At 56.8% G+C, this 22,185-nt stretch overlaps 1 protein-coding gene across 1 annotated transcript in view; it reads right to left on the bottom strand.

Moving 5' to 3' along the window:
• Positions 1–2,965: 2,965 nt before the first annotated feature.
• BRPF3 (bromodomain and PHD finger containing 3) overlaps positions 2,966–22,185 on the bottom strand; it is a 36,403-nt gene continuing 17,183 nt past the window's right edge. Inside the window, 6 exon segments of the mRNA XM_066236390.1 lie at positions 2,966–5,255; positions 6,359–6,513; positions 11,993–12,090; positions 14,746–14,843; positions 18,308–18,401; positions 21,289–21,807. Of these exon segments, the coding sequence (XP_066092487.1) occupies positions 5,072–5,255; positions 6,359–6,513; positions 11,993–12,090; positions 14,746–14,843; positions 18,308–18,401; positions 21,289–21,807 (1,148 nt within the window). The 3' untranslated portion in view covers positions 2,966–5,071.

Raw genomic sequence — 22,185 nt, 5'->3', positions numbered from 1 at the left:
GCGGCGAGCGGGGCTTCCAGGCTGGAGAAGAGAAAACGGCCGTCTGGTCTGGGGGTCTGCTCACTCACAGACGTCTGAACGAGGGACAGAATTTGGTGTAGGACTTCAGTCCGTAGGAATGCGCCCCCAACAGTAACATTCTTGGGATGGAGATACAGTCCAGTGCCCATTTAATTTCAACTGATGGAGACTATTGATATTTTAGCAAAACAAAGTGTGTGTGGGGGGGGAGAGGATAAAAATAATAACAAGCAGAAGTTGGCTTCCTCTTGAGCTCCAGGCCCAGTCCCACCTGCTGCTGGGATTTTATTTTTATTTTATTTAATTTTATTTTTTCTGAAGTTGGAAATGGGGAGGCAGTCAGACAGACTCCCGCATGTGCCCGACCAGGATCCACCTGGCATGCCCACCAGGGAGCAATGCTCTGCCCCTCTGGGGCGTTGCTCTGTTGTGACCAGAGCCATTCTAGCGCCTGAGGCAGAGGCCATAAAGCCATCCTCAGCGCGGGCCAACTTTGCTCCAATGGAGCCTCGGCTGCGGGAAGGGAAGAGAGAGACTGAGAGGAAGGAGAGGGGGAGGGGTGGAGAAGCAGGTGGGTGCTTCTCCTGTGTGCCCTGGCTGGAAATCGAACCCGGGACTCCTGCACGCCAGGCCGATGCTCTACCACTGAGCCTACTGGCCAGGGCCTATTTTATTTTTTTAAATAAGAATAATAGTTAACAGGGTCTGTTTGTACAGAATTCTCTCATCCTCAACTTCCTATTGTTTTAATTTTTTATTCTAATTCTTTTTTATTTTATTTTTCTGAAGTGAGAAGAGAGACAGACTCCCACATGTGCCCGACCAGGATCCACCCGGCATACCCACCGGGGGGCAATGCTCTGCCCATCTGGGGCATTGCTCCATTGCAGCCAGAGTCATTCTACCTCCTGAGGCGGAGGCCATGAAGCCATCCTAAGCACCCGGGCCAACTTTGCTTCAATGAAGCCTTGGCTGTGGGAGGGGAATAGAGATAGAGAGGAAGGAGAGGAGGAAGGGTGGAGAAGCAGATGGGCGCTTCTCCTGTGTGCCCTGGCCGGGAATTGAACCCAGGACTTCCACATGCCGGGCCAATGCTCAACCACTGAGCCAACCGTCCAGGCCCCGTTTTAATTTTTTTTAATTGATTTTAGAGAGGAAGAGGGCAGAGAGAAAGTGAGACAGGAACATCAATCTGTTCCTGTATGTGCCCTTACCAGGGATTGAACCAGCAACCTCTGCACTTGGAGACAAAGCTCTAACCATTTGAGCCATCTGCCAGGGCTGCTGTTGGGATTTCTTTTCTCAGATGTCCTGTAGACAAAGCTCATCAAAAACATCTCTTTCTCCTTGCTCCCCAAACCCACCGCTGATCCTGATAACTACCCAGAGACCCTGTCTTAACATTCCTTTTTTTTGACCCTGATGTCTGATTCCTTGCCAAGCCCCATCCAGTCAAGTCTATTCCCTGTCCCAGTCCTTCCATGGATGCCGCTGCCTGCAGCGCTCGCAGGCCTCCCCCTGGCCTTAGGGTCCTCAGTAAGCCAACCTGCAGGCCTCCCCCTGGCCTTAGGGTCCTCAGTAAGCCAATCTCCAACTGGAGAGAGGCTGAAGCCCATGCTTGAGGTCACACGGCCAGAGTGACACTGCCTGGCCGCTCGGTGGCCCCCGGCCTAATGGAAGGCGGGTGGTCATTGGCTGGAATCCACACCCTAACCTCCCTGAGTCCTGACTCTCCTTCAGCCCCTCCCCGTTATCCTTGCCTGCCCAGACCCCACCCCTCGGGCCGTCTTTCCTTCACTGTGTTTTCAAAATGTTTTCTAGGGTGAGCTTGTCCTTTTGCTCTCAATTGCCTTTGCAATTCAAATGATAACTTTATAAATAGGAGTTTTTTTAACCGTTCTTTTCAAGGCTTGAACTGCTTCCTTCTTTTCAAAGCTTTTTGCTATCCCCCCACCCCCAGCCAGACGCGATGTCTCTCTCATGTCTCTCTCTCCCAACCTCCTCCATCTGGAAACCTCACACCTGCCTCCTTCATTGTCCGCGATGTAAGTGAAGCATCGTGTTTGCGGCTTTGCTTCCTCCTCCCGCCACGTGTCACATAGAAGGCCCGTCAGCACAATGCGGGTCCTTCGGTAATGACGACAGACTGAGACCATTCACTCTGGTGACTTAAGTGACAAGAACTTCAAAGGTCCTGCGGTGGGCGTCAGAACCGTGTCCTCTTGCCATGGCACTGAGACAAGCACAGGAGCTAGGTGGGGCCAGAGAGAACGGGATGGGGAAGCCACCAGAGGCCCGGCCACCAGCAGTCCTGGGGAACTCTCCCCCACTTCTGTTCCCCAAGATGTGCCTTTCCAGAAATGTGGGCGCCACAGTACCCGAGGGAGGGGAGAAAATCACAGAGCGGGCCAGCACAGCCCCGACGCGGGTGCAGCCCGAGAAGAGCCCCGGCCAGGTCCTGGTCCCAGGATTCTGCCACCCCTCTTGGCTGGCTGACCTTGGACAAGTCTTTCAATCTCGGTAGGGTTCCTCATCGGCAAAATGAAGACCTGCTAGGCTCAGGGCATGGAAACAGGCCACCTGGCAAAGGAGGCATGAGCGCCCTGGAGTCGAATCCCACAGCGTGGTAGACAGGGCCACACCCCACTACTGGTGCAGAAGCTCCCGAGGGGCGCAGGGGTGGGGGCTGGACCTCCCAGAGCGGGTGGGGGCTGGACCTCCCAGAGCGGGTGCTACTTGGAGGGAAATTATCTTCACGCCATCCCAGGGGTCCAAAAGAGGCAGGGCCCCCTCCAGCTGGGAGCCAGGAACAGCTAGACAACCCTGTTCTTATGCATCCCCCGCCCCAGCCTTCTGAAGGGAGAGGGGGCTTAGGAATTGGGCGGGGCGGGGGGAGGGGTAAGCGGCCACGATGACACCAAACACGACCCAGCAACTGCTGCCCGTTAGGAACATTTATTTCTCAGAGAGAAAATAATTTCAGACAGTCATATTATAGTAGGTAAAATTAACTTCTGTATTCTTTACAAGCATAGATTTTCTGTTTATTACCTCTCTTATACCATCTGTTATAAACAATTCTAGAAAGCAAATAAAGTCACTTTCTACAATAAATAGAGCATCGTGTGCTTCACAGCAGACGCGACTGAGACACGCGGGCCCCAGGCCCCAGCAGGATCTGAGCCGTTTCCATTCTAAAAGAGCAGTTTTAACACATGAGACTCAGAGAGAGATGGAAAGAGTCAAGGGGGGGGGGATGAGGAGGACGAGTCAGAAGGAAGAAAGAGAGAAGACACAGAAAGAAAGCCCCGAGATCTCACAACACAGGTTGAGACGAAGGTCACAGAGTCCGCAGCCGACTGACTACCTGGGAGAGGCCGCGGTGGGCTGCTCTACATAAACCGTGTGCCTAGGGGACTTGGCCTCGGCCGCCCGCGGGGGCTCCGGCTGCAGTGGAACTACAGGCCTGAATAACTTAGAGCAGTATCTTACAGTTATGTACACCATGTCCTCCCCTGGCTGCATGCTGCGTCATGACTAGTATTGTACAAAATCCAAGCCCCACCCTCTACGCTATGGAGAGTTCTGTTGGTTCCCTTTAAAACCCTGGCTCGTGTCCCAAATGTGTAAGAAGTTGTGGTTGGTTGGTTGTTATTTTTAAAAACTCGTGTGTGTAAAAATGGCAGTGATCTCCCCAGTGACTTCATTTTGTCTGAAACTCCCCTATGAAAAAAATTTAAAACAATTAAAAAAGAACGTCAGGTTAAAAATCAATGTGGCAACCGGCGGCCGGCAAGCGGGCCCGCGACTTTGGTGCATAAGAAGTGAAAAGAAACCCCGAGCAAGAACGCCGCAGCCTCCGAGGGGAGGTCGTGGTGGGTCAGCCAGCACTCTGGTTTCACAGTTTCTTGCCTTCCTTTCTGAGGAGGGGGTAGTGGGGAGGGGCTGAGAGAGAGGGAAGGGGACAGAGCGGCTGAAGTCACAGCCTTGGCTTCCCTGGAGCTGGGGAGCGGGCTGGCAGCGGCTGGGCAGGGCTGGCACTGCGGGCACCAGCCGCCAGCGGTACGCAGGGGTGGGCAGCCAGAGCGCAGAACAGGGAAGGCCCACTGGGGGGCAGACAGGAAGGATGAAGGGGCGGGCCCAGCTCCACCTCAACACCACCAACATCCACATGGGCAGACAGCCAATCACACGCCCAGACGTCCAGCCTGGTCTGCGGCCGGGGACCCACCTGGCCTCAGCCTGCCTCGTAGCAGGACAGGGCCATTGGCCACTGGGACCCAGGGCAGGAGGGTCGGGCCCTCGATGCCAGGGTTGTGCTCTCAGCCTGGCCTCTGTGGGGTGGGGTGGGAACAACCGGGGGGCAGGGTGCGTGTGCTGGGGGTCACCGGAGCGGCAGGCTGGCCTCTGGTTGGGCCCTGAAGAGCCAGGTGGGGGTACCACCCAGTGTAGCAGCTGGCCTCAAAGGGAACGGGACATAAAAACAAAAAGACCAGTTTGGTGATGGTGTCTGTCAGTTTGGCACAAGAGAAAGGAATGGGACGTGGGGAGAAGGCTGAGCAGAGGGGCAAGGACAGGGCAGGAGAGAGGTGTGAGACGGGGGTGGGGGTGAGCTCAGCGAGCCCCCTCAGGACCCTAGTGCCCCCCAGCACCTCTGGGGGCAGTGTCAGAGCCGCCTTGCCCTGAGGTGTGGTTAAGTGTGAGGGGGGCGGAGGGCGCCGGGCACACCCTGGAGAAATAGCCCAGGACCCCTGCCTTTGGGGGCCAGGCCCCTCTCCTTGCGGGGCTCACAGCTTTTCTACTTGTCTCGTCAGCGGACCAGCCCCTGAGGGAGCTCACGGGGGAGTTTTTGGCACACAGTGGCCGTCAGGGAAACCATGCAGTTCCTCAAAACCAGCGGGGCTCTACCCTGGGGAAAGGCTCAGCCCAGCGGGTCCCCGACCTGCCATGAAATGCAGAAGCTGCCGGCCACACATCTGGCTGGGGCACAGAGAGGCCTCTGCGCCCCTGGCGGGGAGGCAGGGCAGGCAGACCCAGGCCCGGCCCCACCCTACAGGTAGGTGGAGGGGACAAAGGCGTGGGGGCCCCGGACACGGCTCAGGTGGATCATGGCTCGGTCGTAGGCCACCTGCACCGACTTGCGGATGCTCGTCTTGCGACCTTCCAGCATCTTGAGCTTGTCCACGGTGTCCTCCACGCCCAGGGGCAGCACTTTGTCTCTCGGAAGCCACTGCCTGAAATGCAAGCACAGTGAGAGGCCTGGGCTGTGGTGAGTTGGTCCCATGAGCGTGTTCCTCAGGGCCGACCTGCCCAGGACCGGCAATGGGGAAGGGACAGGCAGACGGAGGCAAACTGGGACACTCAGTAGGAGGTCACCAAGGAGCCTGTTTCTACAGTCAGGCCTTCTCTGGGTCCCAGTGTGCTCCCTCTGCTTAGGGGTCGTCAGGGCCTGGGAGCCAGAACAGGTCCACGTGCTGCCCGTCTGGGACTGGCGGGGCCACTGGAAGGCTCTGGGTCTCCGTGCGTGGCAGAGAGCTACGGCCACAAGTGGGCTCAGGCCGGGCAACTGAACCTGGTGTTGTCTAAAAAAACTATCCCCCGGTGAACCTGACATGTGGTTAGGAGCCCAGCCTTCAGAATCAGACCTCATTTTATTCCCCAGTTCCGACTACGGGCTTTCTGAGCCTCCGCTTCCTCCTCTGCAAAGTGGCCTGGGGGCAGGGAGGTCAACATTTAAATGAGAATTAAATGAGGTCATATATATGAAGTAACTTAGATTAAGGACAGTGTAAACACTTAGTAAATGGTAGCCATTATCATCTTTGTGAACATCAGTTTTAATAGCTAGTCCTACCTCCTTGTTCTGTAGAAGAAAGGGTGAAAAACCTCTCCCGCGGGTGCTTCGGAACATGAACCGTGAGCAAGCAAGCGCCCTGTGGCAGCTGGGCCCACTGTCTCCTGCCGCCCCGCAGCCCAGCCCGGAGCCCGCGCAGGATGCCGCCCGAAGCAGACACCCCGTTCACCCAAGTTTCCCAGGGCATCTGCTCAGCACTACCAACACCACTCTGTGCTGGCAGGACCCCTCAGGGCGACCGAGTGCGCAGCCCCTGTGCGTCCCCAGCGGGTCAGGTTGCTAGCTCCCGCCTGCCCCGGCCCGCACCCCGCAGTCTGCAGCTCCCGCCTGGCCCGGCCCGCACCCCGCAGTCTGCAGCTCCCGCCTGCCCCGGCCCGCACCCCGCAGTCTGCAGCTCCCGCCTGCCCCGGCCCGCACCCCGCAGTCTGCAGCTCCCGCCTGCCCCGGCCCGCACCCCACGCGCCCCCAGCAGCACCCACTTACCAGGTGCGCTTGTTGTCAAAGAAGAGGACAAGGAAGAGCTTCTCTCCAGCCTCGGCCTGCTTCTGCTCCCCCAGCTTCAGCACGTCCAGAGGGGGCACAGGGATGGGGACGCCGTTGTGCAGGAGGCCCTCCCGCGGCATCTTGGGGTCGATGATCTGGAGGTGGAAAGGAGATGGCACTCAGCTGGGGTGGGAGTGAGCAGCCTGCCCCAGGACTAACCATTAACCCACCCCACCTGCAGCCATGCAGGGGCTTGGCTGGGCCCATATATGTGACGAAGGGCAGACTTCTTCTGTGACCCTCAGTACCCAAAAGTGGAAGTTCTAACTAAGCCTCTGGCCCTCCAGGAACTGTCGGGCCCAGAGCTGAACCAGAGGTCATGGGAAACCAGCATGGGGGGGTCGGGACGGAGTGGGGTGTCTCTGCCGTCCAGGTAAGACAGGCAAACTCCTCCCCCCGGGTGCCCTTTGGGCAGAGAGTGCAGGCCGTCCTGGGCCTTTAGAGCCTCCGTGATGCACTTCGCAGGCTGGGGGCCTTCCCAGACACTGCAGCCAGGAGGGGCTCTGCAGCTGCGGGCACACCCAGCCCCTCCGTTCCAACCTAACGGAGCCTCTGGGTCCCCACCACCACCCTCTCCTCTCTGACTACAACCATTCCTGGTGGGTGGACCAGATACACTGTGACGCCCTGTGGTGCGAGAGAGAGAGAAGCCTGAGGACGCAGCGTGGGGGGGGAGAGGGACCAGATACACTGTGACGCCCTGTGGTGCGAGAGAGAAGCCTGAGGACGCAGCGTGGGGGGGGAGAGGGACCAGATACACTGTGACGCCCTGTGGTGCGAGAGAGAGAGAAGCCTGAGGACGCAGCGTGGGGGGCAGGAGAGGGACCAGATACACTGTGACGCCCTGTGGTGCGAGAGAGAGAAGCCTGAGGACGCAGCGTGGGGGGGGGAGAGGGACCAGATACACTGTGACGCCCTGTGGTGCGAGAGAGAGAAGCCTGAGGACGCAGCGTGGGGGGCGGGAGAGGGACCAGATACACTGTGACGCCCTGTGGTGCGAGAGAGAGAAGCCTGAGGACGCAGCGTGGGGGGGGGAGAGGGACCAGATACACTGTGACATCCCTGTGGTGCGAGAGAGAGAGAAGCCTGAGGATGCAGTGTGGGGGGCGGGAGAGGGACCAGATACACTGTGACGCCCTGTGGTGCGAGAGAGAGAGAAGCCTGAGGACGCAGCATGGGGGGGTGGGAGAGGGACCAGATACACTGTGACGCCCTGTGGTGCGAGAGAGAGAAGCCTGAGGACGCAGCGTGGGGGGCGGGAGAGGGACCAGATACACTGTGACATCCCTGTGGTGCGAGAGAGAGAGAAGCCTGAGGACGCAGCGTGGGGGGGGGGGGAGAGGGACCAGATACACTGTGACGCCCTGTGGTGCGAGAGAGAGGAGCCTGAGGACGCAGCGTGGGGGGGGGGGGGGAGAGGGACCAGATACACTGTGACGCCCTGTGGTGCGAGAGAGAGGAGCCTGAGGACGCAGCGTGGGGGGGGGGGGAGAGGGACCAGATACACTGTGACGCCCTGTGGTGCGAGAGAGAGAGAAGCCTGAGGACGCAGCATGGGGGGTGGGAGAGGGACCAGATACACTGTGACGCCCTGTGGTGCGAGAGAGAGAAGCCTGAGGACGCAGCGTGGGGGGGGAGAGGGACCAGATACACTGTGACGCCCTGTGGTGCGAGAGAGAGAGAAGCCTGAGGACGCAGCGTGGGGGGCGGGAGAGGGACCAGATACACTGTGACGCCCTGTGGTGCGAGAGAGAGAGAAGCCTGAGGACGCAGCGTGGGGGGCGGGAGAGGGACCAGATACACTGTGACGCCCTGTGGTGCGAGAGAGAGAGAAGCCTGAGGACGCAGCATGGGGGGTGGGAGAGGGTAGGATGACGGAACTGAAACAAGGGCCGGGGGAGGCACGAGTCCTCGGAGCTGCATGACCCACAGGGCAGGGGCTCGGGGCCATCAACGACAATAATTCTCCCACTGTGCAGAGTGCCAAGATAGGTTATTCACACATCCCCATCTTATCTCGTCCTCCTGTTGACTTTGAGAAGCTTCCACCAGGTGTTAGCTGACAGAGGCCAAAGCTAAGCACAGGAGGAGGGCAGGGCTGCTGGAGGCCATGGCTGGCAGGACAACGGCCACTGGCCACTGGGACCCTGGGCTGCTGGTGCCCTCCGCCTCCTACACAGCCTGCCTGTGCGGGCTTACACCTGGCAGAGGATCTCCATGCGCTAAGGCCAGAGAGACCTGGAAACCCAGTGAGGAAGCAGCTCTCCCAGAGACAGAGCAGTCTGTTTGTAGACTGTCCCCCGGGGCCTCTCCCCACAACACACCGCTCTCTCCCTCCGTGACGCCTGGTGTCTGCCAGCCTGCCACCTCCCTCTCCAGACACGCAGCTGAAACCAGGTGCTCCGGGCAAGAGTTTATTCCAAAGAGAAGACACGCCCCTCACCCCCCACCCCCACCCCCCTACCCCCGCAGTAGGATTCAGTCAAATCACTGTCCTGGCCTGTCTCCCTCCTGGGACTGAAGCTAAGTGTCCAGATGAGAACTGACATCCAAGGCCTCCTGTGCTTCCTCAATTACCAAACCGGAAACTGGGACTACCCTCTTGACCTGGCCATGCTGGTTCACGCGTAGTGGTGGCAGAGAGAGACGTCCCTCAGGGGCAGAAGCAAGGCAGGCAGGACTGCGATGAAGGAGACTCCCCTCCCTTCATGAAGAGGACAGAGGGAAATGTGCTCGACATAATAAATAACGGTCCATTCACTCCAATGTTACGCAGATGTAAGACACGGAAATCAAGGTGGCAATCAACGTTCACATACGATAAAAGCGGGCACGCAGCACTGCAGCCGCCGTGTGTCAACAGACAGACGGAGCAACACAAAGTGCTCACGGTTGACATGTCAGAACGGGGGCATTTATGTTACTTCTCTGTTCTTCCAAAACTACTGTAAGGCAGACACACTACTTTTACTGAAAAACAAAAACCATTTTTTACAAAAAACCCACTCCCCCACCCAAATTAAAAACCTGTATATTCACTATGAATGCAAGTATGGTTGACCCTTCAACGTGGCGTGAGGGCACCAAGCTCATGCATATTTGAAAATCTGTGTACAACTTTTGACTCCCCCAACACTCAACTACAGTCGTCCTGTGGCATCCACAGGGGTCCCCATGGTGACCAACATTCACGGATGCTCGCGTCCCTTACAGAGTCGGCCCTCCGCACCTGCAGGTGTAGAAGCTGGGGCTACGGGGGGCCGGCTGTGCATCTGCTGGAGAACAGCCAAGCGCAGTGGGCCCACCCAGTTCAACCCACGCCATGCACGGGTCAGCTGGGCATATTTAAGCAAGCACAGGAGAGCATAAACCAAAATTAAAATGGATTGTGTTTAGATGATTGGGTTTTCAGGTAGTGGTTGAATTTCTTTAATCACACACACAGGAAATGTATCATTAAGAAGATAATCAGACCTGACCAGGCAGGCGGTGGTGCAGTGGATAAAGCGCTGACCTGGGACACTGAGGACCCAGGTTTGAAACCCTGAGGTTGCTGCCTTGAGTGTAGGGCCCACCAGCTTGAGTGTGGGGTAGCCAGACACGAGCATGGTATCACATATATGACCCCATGGTCGCTGGCTTGAGCCCTAGGTCGCTGGCTTGAGCAAGGGGTCACTCACTGGCTTAGCTGGAGCCCCCTGGTCAAGGTACATATGAGAAGCAATCAATGAACAACTAAAGTGCTGCAACTATGAGCTGATGCTTGTCATCTCTCTCCCTTCCTGTTTGTCTCTCAGTAAAAAAAAAAAAAAAAAAAAAAAAAGAAGATAATTAGAAAGGAAAAAAGGTTAGTTTTAGAAGCTTTTTTGCAGTGAGATTTAAAAACACCCAAATCAAGACCTGCACAACCTTACTTCTTGGATGACTAAGCTGGGAGTCTCAGAGCAGCGGCAGACCGCCCCAGGCCAGCCTGTTCGGGGGCAGACACGGCATGGAGCCCGCTGCCCGCCACCCGCTACCCGCCACCGCTGAGGAGGAAGTGAGGCAGACAACCTGGGTCCTGTCAGGGCTCCGGCAAGTGATCTAACCTTTGGAGCTGTGCTTCCATCACCTGCCCAGAAAGAGTCCAAGTTCCTGCCCTCCTTTACTAACAGGTTGCTGGAAAGAGCCACAGCCATGAACAAGCCGGGAGCAGCCCAGAGCGGTGTGTGCACGCACAAGGTTGGTGGGTGGCTCTCAAACCTGGCTACCGATCATCTGAGAAGCTTCTAGAAAAACACGCAGGTGTCAGTCTGGCGATCGAGGGTCTAACTTGGTAGTTCTGAGACGGAGCCTCAGCATCTGCGCTGTTTGAAAAACTCCCCTGGGTGATCCTGGCAGGGCCCGAAGGCTAGAGCTGGCACCTTCCGGGGCCAGATGGACACTGCCTCCCTGATACAGAGAGAGCTCTAAGAAATAACGACTAACATGGTAAAAACAGAATGTTCAGCTACGGCTGGGGAGAGTACAGACTGGAACTTTCTAAAAGGCAACTGGGCAATCTGTAGCAGAATTCTGTACAGACTTTGCCTCGAGAAGGTGCGCTCACCCTGGCTGGGTGAGTGTTGTCCTGATACGCCAATGTTGAGGGTTTGAATCCTGGTCAGGGCACATACAAGAATCAACCAATGAGTGCATAAGTGGAACAACAAATTGATACTTCTCTCTCCCTCCCTTGTTTTCCCTTTCTAAAATCAATAAATTAAAAAAAAAAAAAGGCGGCACTCCCAAGTATTCCCTGTAAACAATCAGAGAGGTGCTCAAAGGCAAAGCGACAGTGACGTTTATTGCTAGCTACTTATCCTAGTGAAAGATTCAGAACTTAAGTGAGCAATTAGGGAATGGTTAAAATAATGCAAGTACATGCAAAGAACCGAGACCACACAGTCATTAAAGAGATGTTGCTGAGAGTGGCCGTCGGCCTGAGCGCGGCACGCATGTGCACGGTACACTGCGGAGAGAAGGGGTGAGGCAGCGTGCTCTCGTGTGGACCCACAGCTCCGCGTCACACACAGGGCCGGGCGATGTGCACGGAGGCCGTTTCCAAACAGACGGGACTACGGATGACTCTGAACTCAGTGCTGAGAACACAGGGATCGCGCATTTTAAGCCCGAGCTCAAAATGCAACTCTGCGAGGTGACACGGGTAACACGTGGACCCTCAGTGTTCCCCCCTACAAAATGAAAGTAACCATACCTGCCTCAGGATTTTTAAAACTTAGCATGAAAAATGTTTACTGAACCATCTCAGCATGACTCGCTAGCAGCTTTGAAAAATTCTCTACAACGAGCATGTATCACTTTTATGCACGAGCAAATAAATCCCTAAGAGCCCTGGTCTCTACTTCTCCTCAAGCGGGAGCCTCGCTGGTCTGACCCACCCAAGGCTGGGCGAACACCTCCCTCCCTGCCACAGCTGGAGGCACCCTGGCACCCGCCACACTCCGATGGCTTCATCCAATCAGATAAGCCCTGAGGCAGGGCAGGGGCCGGCCGCCCAGGGAAGGGCGGAGGGTGGCATCGGGGCAGACTCACCAAGGCGGGGTAGGAGGGGTAGCCTCGGCACTTGGCCCACACCAGCTCCAGGGGCTCCAGGTCCGCACGGTCTTCAAAGGACATCAGGAGGCTTCTGCCTGGGGTGGGGGAGGGGAGGAGACAGTGCCCAGAGGGGACTTGGAATGGTGCCCAGGAGGCCGGCCAGTGGCCTCCATTGGACCTGGGGCCGCTGGGGATGAGCCGGCCGCCTCTCTCCCTCCACCCTTCCTTAGAAGTCCTTAGACTGACCGGGGCTTGGGAAACGTGTTCGGTCATGGACCGAGAGAGTCAGTATTTTAGGTCCGTGGGCCACAGGACTCTGCCACAGCTCCTCAGCTCTGCTTTCCAGCAGGCGAGCGGCCACAGTCTGTCAGTAGGTGTGGCTGTCTCCTCATAAAACTTCATTTCTGGACAGTGACATGTGAATTTCTTATAATTTTCACATTACTAAATATCATTCTTTTCTAACTTTTTAATCACTTGAAAATGTAAACAACCATTCTTAGCTCATGGACGCTACAAACACAGGCAATAACTGGCTGTCATGTGCTGACCTCTGGCTGGCTGTCCTTGGGAAAATGTAACTGTCTCATGCCAGGCCCTTGTGCAGAGCCACACGCCGCTCCGGGCCTCCCTGCGTGGAGTCCTCACGATAGAGGCTTCATGGAAAAAGGGGGGACAGACGCCCCAGTCAAAGCGCACACACGTGACCGTCAGGCCCCTCCCCGTCTCCTCGCAGCACGCCCCAGCCTGGGCTCTCTCCGGGGCCTGCACCTGCCACACCAGCACCCACAGCTGGTGCTTCAGACGCCTCTGGACGAAGAGGAACCGCCCACACTGCCTGGCCGGGAACGGGGAGGGGAGCACACTCAACCAAGGAAGAAGGCCCAAACCTCACAGAGGGGAAGCTAGGTTCCTAAGAAAACATGACCACCTCATTTATAATTTTAAACGTGCTACTAACAATGAGGCGCTGTTTCTACCTGTTGAGTCCAGAGCAGTAACTACAGAGATCTCACCCAACCCGGAAGGGCGGGCCGCGGGACAGCATGGGGTCACACGGCGGAGGCAGCCCCGGGGGGGGGGGGGCCGGGCCTCGCAGGATGTAACCTGCTGTACGGCTCAAGAGTCATAAAAGAAACTGTAGGAACGATCCTGCCCCAGTCAACTCCTTCCCTGGGAACTCAGGTGAAGAAACAACTTTAAAAACAAATAAAAGGATTTTGAACAAAAATATGGGTTCACATAACGTTCAAGTCGGAAACAGCCAAGTGTCTAATAACAGAATGGTTAATTATTGTATAATGCACTGATTGAAAGATACACATTCTAATGATTAAGATACACATAAAGACTGTTAATACGGAGAAAGTATGAGATAACACTTGAAAAAACAATCCTAAAACTAGATTAGCATTTAGTTAAAAACGTGTCTGAGACGAGTAGAAGGCCACACAGAAACGAAGACAACTGGGTTAAGGCAGTGGAACGGTGGACGGCCGATCTCCTTCAGCATCATCTTAACAAATACATAGTTTTTAAAATATGAATAAGATGCCCAGTTGTCACCAGCAGAAGCTCCAAGTCTACGCCCATCCACTCCCGAGCCTGCATGTCGATATAAGCCCTGCTTCCCGGCCACTGACAGCCAGACAGTAACGACACAGGCAGCCGTGTGTTCACACACACACACGCGCGCGCGCGCACACACACACACACACGAACAAGAGTGATGCTCAGGGAAGATGCAGCAGCTGGGGGAGGATGAGAGAAGGGAAAAGCCCCAAAGCCTGTGTGTCAGATGGAAGCCCCGACGACCGGCACCCAGAGCATGCGCACCTGCCACAGGTGGGCAGGACAGGTGCCCCGAGAACAGCTGCCTCTGCACCTGCTCATCCTGAGCACCGCCCAGGCCTCGCCTCTGGCTCCTTACTCCCCAGGCCTAAGGAGAAGAGACCCATGCATTTCACTGTTTGGACCGGTAGGAGTGTCAGGACGGGTGGGCTGAGAGCATGGGAGCACAGGAAGCGACGGGGTCCTGTGGGAGACTCAGTGATACCAGGTCCCTGGTGACCCCCCGGGGGGGGCGAGACTGGCACGCTCCCCCAGATGACAGACGCGCACTGCCCCCAGGCCCAAACTCCACTCCTACAGACACACCCCAAGGACACAGAATGCCCCCTGTACCAGGCTGCTCACTGCAACACCGACTGTAACAAGTCGGTGACAACACGAAATGTCAGTCTATAAGGGTGGGCTAAGCACGTGATGGCACTCCTGTATGACGGGACATCAGGCAGACGACACAAAGCACAGAGGATCTCTAAGATACGCTCGTAAGTGAAGAGCACGCTTTAGAGGAACGTGTCTCTATTAGGCTTCCCTGGTCACTCTCCTCCATACGCACGCACATGCACGCACACGCACATGCACGCACACGCACACACGGTTCTAGTTTGTGGACAGGACCCATCTGGAAAGACACAGAGCTGCTGCTAACAGAGGCTGTCGCAGGGAGGGGACTGCCGGTTTTGCACTGTGCACCCTTTTGTACCTTTCTGATTTATTACCCTGGACGTGTTTAACTAACTGAAACTGAAGATGAGCTGGGCGGGGGGATATGGATGGCCTGCCAAGGCCCCTCCCTGCTCGGTGCCCAGGGCCCAGGGAGCTCCGGGTGCAGCCGCACCAGCGCTGGTTCTCTGGAAGGCCTGCCCCCTGCCTCCCGAGTCCGCCCCGCGCACCGTCCTCACCTGAGCCGCTGTAGTCGGAGTCTCCGTTCACACCGTCCAGGAAGGGCACACGCGACAGGGCTGGCTTCCCACGGCTGCGTTTGGGGGGCACCATGCCGCTGCACACAGAGCAGGGAGGGAGAGGGGAGGAGTGAGCAGTCTCAGGGACCGACCCCCACTCCTGCCCTCCCACAGCGGACAGGAGCAGAGCTGCGTAAACCCTTCCCGGAGAATGGCTTCTCAACACTCCCTAGAAACTCCCACGCTCAGCTGTGATACACGTCAGGGTTCCCACGAGGCTCTGAGGAACCATGTCACCCATGTGGAAGGACTGAACCGGGAAAGGCAGGCCCGCTCCCCACCCAGGGCTCTCGGACTTTGTCAGAGGGCAGGTCAGCCCAGGCCCCTGTCCTGTCAGTCCCTCCAGAGCGTCAACAGCGGGGGCCAGAGGAGGGCCTGTCACACATCTACCCAGAAGTCTTTGCTCTGTGGTTCATATTGCTTATTTTTGGGAAATGAATTTCTTTTTTAGAAGTACAAAAACCTGGCTCTTTCCCAAATTTTCTATAAAAAGACATGTCTTTACCTCTTTAATTAGAAAAGACATTTTTAAGTTGGGAAAATAATCCACCTCTCACTTCCACTTTATGTGTGTGAATCTTTCTTAGGATTTTTTTAAACATTACTGCGAGAAGACAGAAGATGATTAGACAAAGACGAGAAGGTACCAAGTGGGAACGAGACTAGCAACGCCGGAGGGACAGCGTACCTCGAACCCACAGCATCAGTGCATTTAGGTAGCTCCCCAGGCAATTCTAACATGAAACCATACCTGGGACCCTCCGGGAAAGAACAATGTAGCTAGGGCTTTCTTTCCACCCAAACTTAAAAAAATATTACCACTAGGTAATTTTTTAACAACAACAAAAAAAACCCCCTTAAAATACAGGCCAACAATCCGCAGAAGAACAGCAGTGTTTTAGAAAGCCCTGGCGGGCTAGGAGGAGGCCGGGGTTGGGGCCGCTGGGGGCGGGGGGCGCTCCCCTTTCACTGAACCCTAACTGATGTGTTGGTCTCACACAGGACCCGCACACAGCCAGGGCTCCGTGCATCGCAACCCTCCAGTAACTAGCAGGCTGGGAGCTTTTCTCCTGCTAGTCAAAATGAGGGCCTGTTTGGAAAAACACAAAGAACACCCAGTTCACATTTAGGATTCAGTTCCACTCGCCCAACAAAACTCTGTCACTAAGCTCAGAGACTCGGAGGCCTTAAAAAAATGTGAGGGTACCAGTCATTTTAATAGAAAAGCCTCTCTAAGTTCCTATCATGGATCTAGGAAGACATCTTCAAACACAACAGAAGAGGGCCCAGCAGAGTGGTTAAGAGGCTCAAGTGTGGAGACAGACCTCCTGGGCTCAGAACCGGGCTCTCTGCTCCGTGTTCTGTGACTCTGAGCAAGCACTGAGCCTCTCTGAGGCTCATGTTCCCAAGTGTTGCGGTGAGGAGCTATGAATGAACACACAGAAAGCACTCAATACAGCACATTCCAGGCAGTTCTATAATCACTATAGGAAGAGCAGTCATTTCTAATGTCTCACTTTAAACATTAGGAGCCACCAATGCAGTAGTAGCGATGGTGAGCTCTGAGGAGGAGGGGCGCGATAAAACGGGAGGCAACACCCCAACGAGGTCTGCATTTCCGTTTCACAGAAAAAGCACGGGCACTTCGACCTCGGCCTGAGCCAGGCCTGTCCAAGGCTCCCAGGCCTCGGCGGACAGCCCGACCTGTGACCACTTGCCCTCCTGGGTTGAGTCAACTCTGCCCTCTAGAAGGTAAGGTCTGTGAGAACAGACGCCTTACAGCGCTGAGAACAGGGCCTGGCTCGTAGTCGAGGCTCAGTCAGTAACTAAAGGAGTGACCCACAGAAACAGCGCAGCCCTTACCTGCCCACAAAGTCATCAGGACAGAGAGACAAAGGGGCGTGTGTGTGGGGTGGGGTGGGGCAGTGACCACAGGTTCTTCCGGGTCCTTTCTAACTCTGGGGTTATATACATGACTCCAACTCAATCAGTAAGATGATCTTTTATGTACTTATTACTGCAACGTAGGGGGGAAAAAAGAATAAACGAATCCTGGCAGCCGGAGTCCCTGACTCTCCTGTTTTAAACCCTGAAATTCCACTGAGAACCACTGAGTGAGAGGAAATGCCTCCCAAGGGCACTGTGTCCACGCCAGGTAGGGCCCAGGCAGACCTGCGGCACCGGTCCGGGTTCTGCACAAAGGCACACACGGCCTGAAAGTGCGGGCCGACCAGAGCCTGGCCTGGCTTGCTTCCTGTGGCTCGGAGCTGGGCAGAGTGCCCTCACAGAGGGAAGAGCCCATCACACCTTCAACCTCGGGTCGAGGTGTCGGAAGGGAGTCTGCTACCCCCACTCCCACCCCAATCTCATGAACTGGTTTCCTTCCAGGCAGCGTATCTTACAGGAAGTGAGGACTCCAACCTAGGACCAGGCGAGCAGCGTCTCGGAAGATCCTGAAATCCCTGCTCTTCTCTAGTGCTTGCTAACTGTGCTCTTTCCCATCTACCCCCTGTACCTGCAACAGGGAGGGGTAGGACGGGCCCTTCTGAGGCTTGGCGGGGAGGGAAGCCCCCAAGGAACTGCAGGAAGCCTCCAGCCACAGTGCAACGGATTCAGGCCCAGGGGGTGGCTGGGGGCTGGCGTGGCCCCACCAGGAGCCCAGCAGCCAGGGGCCACGAGCATCTGACAGAACCCAAGCCCAACCTACCCGGGAGGGGCTCAAATACGCCTTTTGGGCTCGTTCCCCTGGGCCCCTCCCTGCTCTGGCCCCAGAATCCACTCAGCAGCCACGTGGAGGGACCCTGCGGTCCGCTTTCAGGACAATGGGTTTCTCCTTTGTGCCACTGAGGGTCTCCCACTTCCGAGTCCCAGACTCCCTGGTTTCTGGCAGAATTCACAAGACAGCGGTAATTCAATAACCTCTTAGATTTGGAAGAAACTTTAGGGTTCTGGTATCAGAAATTCTCCCTTCAGGTTAAAGAATAGGGGAGAAAAATACAACCCTCTCTCCGTAGCTCAGGGGCAATAAAGAGCTGGGCCTCTGTCTAACAAAGGTCGATTCCAAGTTTCCTATCAGCTGTCTCTTATCCCCACCCCAGAGCACCCACAGCACGAGGCCCCAAAAGGCAAAAGGCGAAACCATGTCTGTAATGAGCTGGGTTATCTGGGTGGGGTGGGGGCCGGGCGGGGGGCACTGGCAGCCTCTCCGGGCCAGAGACGTGGTTGGCCCCACGCGCTAGAGGCAAACACACCCCACAGTCCCTGTGAAGCATCAGCATCACCCCCCACCCCAGTCAGATCAGGCCCAGAGTCGAGGGTCATGCCATTTCCTAGGAGCCACCGGTCACGGAGCAGAGGCCTCAGGAAACAGCAGGGTGGGGCCCGAGAACAACCGAGATAAGCAAGACGAGGTTCCGTATGAGCTGAGCTGACTGGAGAATAAAGGGGGGGTGGAGACGCTTTATTCTGGCAGCAAAGCTCCGGGCGCGGGCGCTGCTCCCACCTGCAGGTGTCGAACGCCAGTCCACCGCTGAGCCCCAAGCTGCATTCCGAGTCCGACCCGCTCTCCGTGTGCTTCCCAAAGCCGTTGGTGACGCCTGCAAGGACACAGAGGGCGAGCCTGAGCGCAGGAACCCCCGGCCCTGACCCCCTGTGGTGCGAGGGCCCCCCCCAGGAGGGTTAAGTGAGGGGGCGGCAGGAAAATGGGTCTTGGGCAGCAGAATCTGATAACGGTTTGGGGACGTGCTGGTGGAGGCTGGGAGCAAGACACTGCGTCTTCCTTCCCTTCCTCTGGCTTTCCTGAAAGGAAAACAGCACAGCTCACTCCAGTCAAGTCATCTGGCCACAAAGGGAAATACCGAGACTCCCCGCTCGGCGGGCTCCCTGTCCCGGGCCTGCTTCTCATTTCAGGCCTCAATTATCAGGGAGTCTCCTCTGACTCTCGGGGAGCCCACCCGCCTGGCCTCTTCAGATAAACTCGCACACCCTATCCATCACGCAGCTGGCAACAGCTGGCTTCATTCTTCTGGGATGGAGTCAGGGGAGGCTGGGGTGGCTGAGGGCTGTCAGCCACACCTGGGGAGGCTAGCCGGCTCCCCAGCCTTGAGGACGGGGTACTTTGCAGTAGGTCTAAAGCAGACCAGACCTTCCTGGGATGTGGAGTCGGCATTCCCTGGGGTTGAGACTGGGCTAAGATACAGGTCCTTCTCCCGCTGTAGGCCATGGACCCTCCCCCTCCTTTTGTGAAGTGAAGAGGGCACGTCCTTGCTCATGGAGGATGCGACTGTGAGTGACAGGAGGTTGGCTATGGCAGGGAGCCCTTCGGAGGCACATGAACACTACCTGCTTGTTCAGGGACGTGCCTCTCATCTGCTCTGAGGGCTTCCACTCCCCTCTCCATCCATCCAATTCTCAACCACAATCCAGGCTTCTGAGAGCCTGACAGCTGAGTCAAAGCTCTAAGTCACTCCCAGCCAGAAAACTGGAAGGCAAGTCACACCTGAGGAGGTGTCTGAGCCATGATATCTGGACTCTGACCCGGCTCTGCCTCTAACGCTGTGACCTCAATTTAAACCACTGAGCCAGCTACGCCTTGTACGCCTCATCTATACAGGACCAACACCTGTTTTGGCAAGATTCAACCACGGCCATGCACAGTATTCCTGAGCGGTAGGCAGCCGGACGACAGAGGACTGATTCTAGCAGTATCCCCAGAGAGGGGGCCCAGTGTCCAGTGTCCCAGTAGTAGGACTTTTTGCTTTTAGAGCCCAGTGTTGTCACTGCTATCTGGCTGTGCCTGATATGGCTCAGAGGACAATGATAACTGCTACCATCTACTGCCACATGCCAAGTGCCTGACACAGACTACTTCTAATCCTCAGAGCCCTGCAAAGTAGTAGCTGTCACTAGCCTCATATTAGAAATAAGGAAACGGGCTCAGAGAGCCCATTTAATTTGGCCCAGCTAGTAAATTTGGTAAGTAGCTGGTAAGATGGAACGTGAAGTCAGGTCTAACTGCAGGCCTCAAACTATTGACTCTGTAAACCCACCTACCGTCCTAACACCGGGAAGCTGGGCCAGATGGGAAGGGAAGGGGAGGTCCTACTGGAAACAGAGTGTGAGGAAGGAGGAGAGAAAAGTGGGAGAAGCGCGTGCTGGCCGCACAGCCCACAGCTACCACATAAAGGACACGGGAGCAATGGCCAAGAGCAGATTGCTCCCACCAAGCCCGAGGGCCTTCCCCACCCCCCCACCCAACCGCTCCGCCTGGCAGGGGGGGCCCTGCACACCCAGGCTCGCCCCACCATCGGGCGTGGCTCCTGACACTCCGAAAGCCCCTCTCCAAACTGTCCCTCACGGGGACGCTGTCCTGGGCCTGAACCATGTCCTGTCTACCTCTTCCCGTCCTGTCCTCACCCCTCAGGGCCAGCGCAGCCTGCCTCCCCGGGAACTCTTCCCCACTCCTCCAGCTCAGGTCCCCGACAGCAGTGCCGTCACCAGACACAGACCCCCTGACAGTCCAGCACAACCACGCCCCCGCTCCTCCAGCTCGGGTCCCTGACAGCAGTGCCGTCGCCGGACACAGACCCCCTGACAGTCCAGCACAACCACGCCGCCGCTCCTCCAGCTCGGGTCCCGGACAGCAGTGCCGTCACCGGACAAAGACCCCCTGACAGTCCAGCACAACCACGCCCCTGCACCTCCAGAGACCGTCCAGACTGCCCACGAGCCTGTGACCCTTCCGGAGCTGGAACTGAGCCTGACTCCTTGCCCACCACCCCCACTGGTGACCAGCAGGCACTGGACATGTCATTAGGATCCTTTAGCGACAGAACCCCGTCACCTACGTCTGGGCTCCCACCGTCTGCCCCCCCCGTGGCTCACTGTCCGCAGCCACCCCAGGTCCCCCACTGGTCCTCAGAGGGGCAGACACACTCCTACCACCAGCGTAGATGCTTGTCAGTCTATCTCTATCTTTCTGGAATGTTCTTCTACCAGATACCCAAACAGCTCCCACCTTCAGCTCCTTCAGCTCTTTAGTGGGACACTAGCTCCTCAAAAGGCCTCCCGGGCCACCCCCACACCGCCCAGCACCCCCTGGCCCCCTTCCCTGCTGGGTTTTTCTCTTTAACTCCTAATATACGACAGAGACCATTCACTCGCTTGCTTTTCAGCTATCTTCCCTCCAAGGGAGACTTCTGCCCCAGTACCTAGAATAATGCCTGATATAAACATCCAATTAACAAAGGAACTAGAAGGGAGACAGGACCCCTTCTACCATCCACAACCCGACACAAATGAGCCCCCTCACAATGCCTGCTCAGAGCTGTCTCCCCAGGCCACCACTCCTCACGTGCCAGGCCCAACTGTGAGCCGCACAGCCCCCCATGCTACTCAGAGCACCCGCAGGGGCCCCTGGGGGGGGGCGGGCCGGGGGAGGGGCTGGCTGTCGAGGCAAAGCAGGGCCGTCCCAGGCAGGGTCACCTGTCTCCTCCTCCTGCTGCGGGGACCTCTCCCCTTCGCTCTCACTGCAGCTCCCGCTCCGGGGCCGCTTCTGGGAGCACCGTGAATCCTCAGGGCTGGCCGGGGAGGCGGGAGAGCCCCCCGCGCCGTGGTCCTCGCTGTTCTCCAGGGCCCCATCCGGGCTCCTCTGCAGCTTCACCCCGTTCCTGGCCTTCTTGAAGAGGACGGAGGTGCGGCGGCCCACAGTGCCGAGCGGGGCGCCGGAGGGGGCGTCGGAGGCCATGAGGGCCAGTCTGTCGATGCCGCTGTCGCTGAACAGGTGCTGCAGGGGCTCAGCCCCCAGCTGCAGGGCTGGCTTCTCCAGCAGCTCCTCCTCTTCCTCGGCCGCACAGATCCTCCTGGGCTTCAGGAACCGCCCTGGAGGTTTGCTGTCACTGATGGGTTTTAGAGTGGGGGGATCCGGAGGGGACTCTTGCTCAGACAAGGAAGGAGCGGGCCCAGTAGGCTCCAGGGTTGGTGGGGGAGGCAGTATGGAGTCATCTGTTAGAGAAAAAAGGAATCTGCTTGAACATTTTAGAAAAAGTCTGCCCCTACAAGCCAGATGATGACACGACAACCAAGACCAAAGGCCCTGGCTACGACGAGGCCAGACAAGCCCGCTGGTCTCAGTCTGACGTGAAGAGACTGTCGGACGAAGCTTCACCAACAACAGGACCCCTCAGCCCCGGGTATGAATGAGGACCACCTAGGCAGTTTCTTACAAACGTCACTGCCAAGGCCTCATTCTAGAGAGACCAACTGAGACCTAACCTCTACGGATGGGGTATGCTTAAGCTTACCAGGTGGATCTGATGAAGTGAGGGTTATAGACGGTTGCTCTACACCCAAGAAAGCTGAAAGCCCCCCTGTTTAACCAAT

This window comes from Saccopteryx bilineata, chromosome 1, assembly GCF_036850765.1.
Source record: "Saccopteryx bilineata isolate mSacBil1 chromosome 1, mSacBil1_pri_phased_curated, whole genome shotgun sequence".
Taxonomy (NCBI): domain Eukaryota; kingdom Metazoa; phylum Chordata; class Mammalia; order Chiroptera; family Emballonuridae; genus Saccopteryx; species Saccopteryx bilineata.
This window is presented reverse-complemented; position numbering and strand designations above follow the sequence as displayed.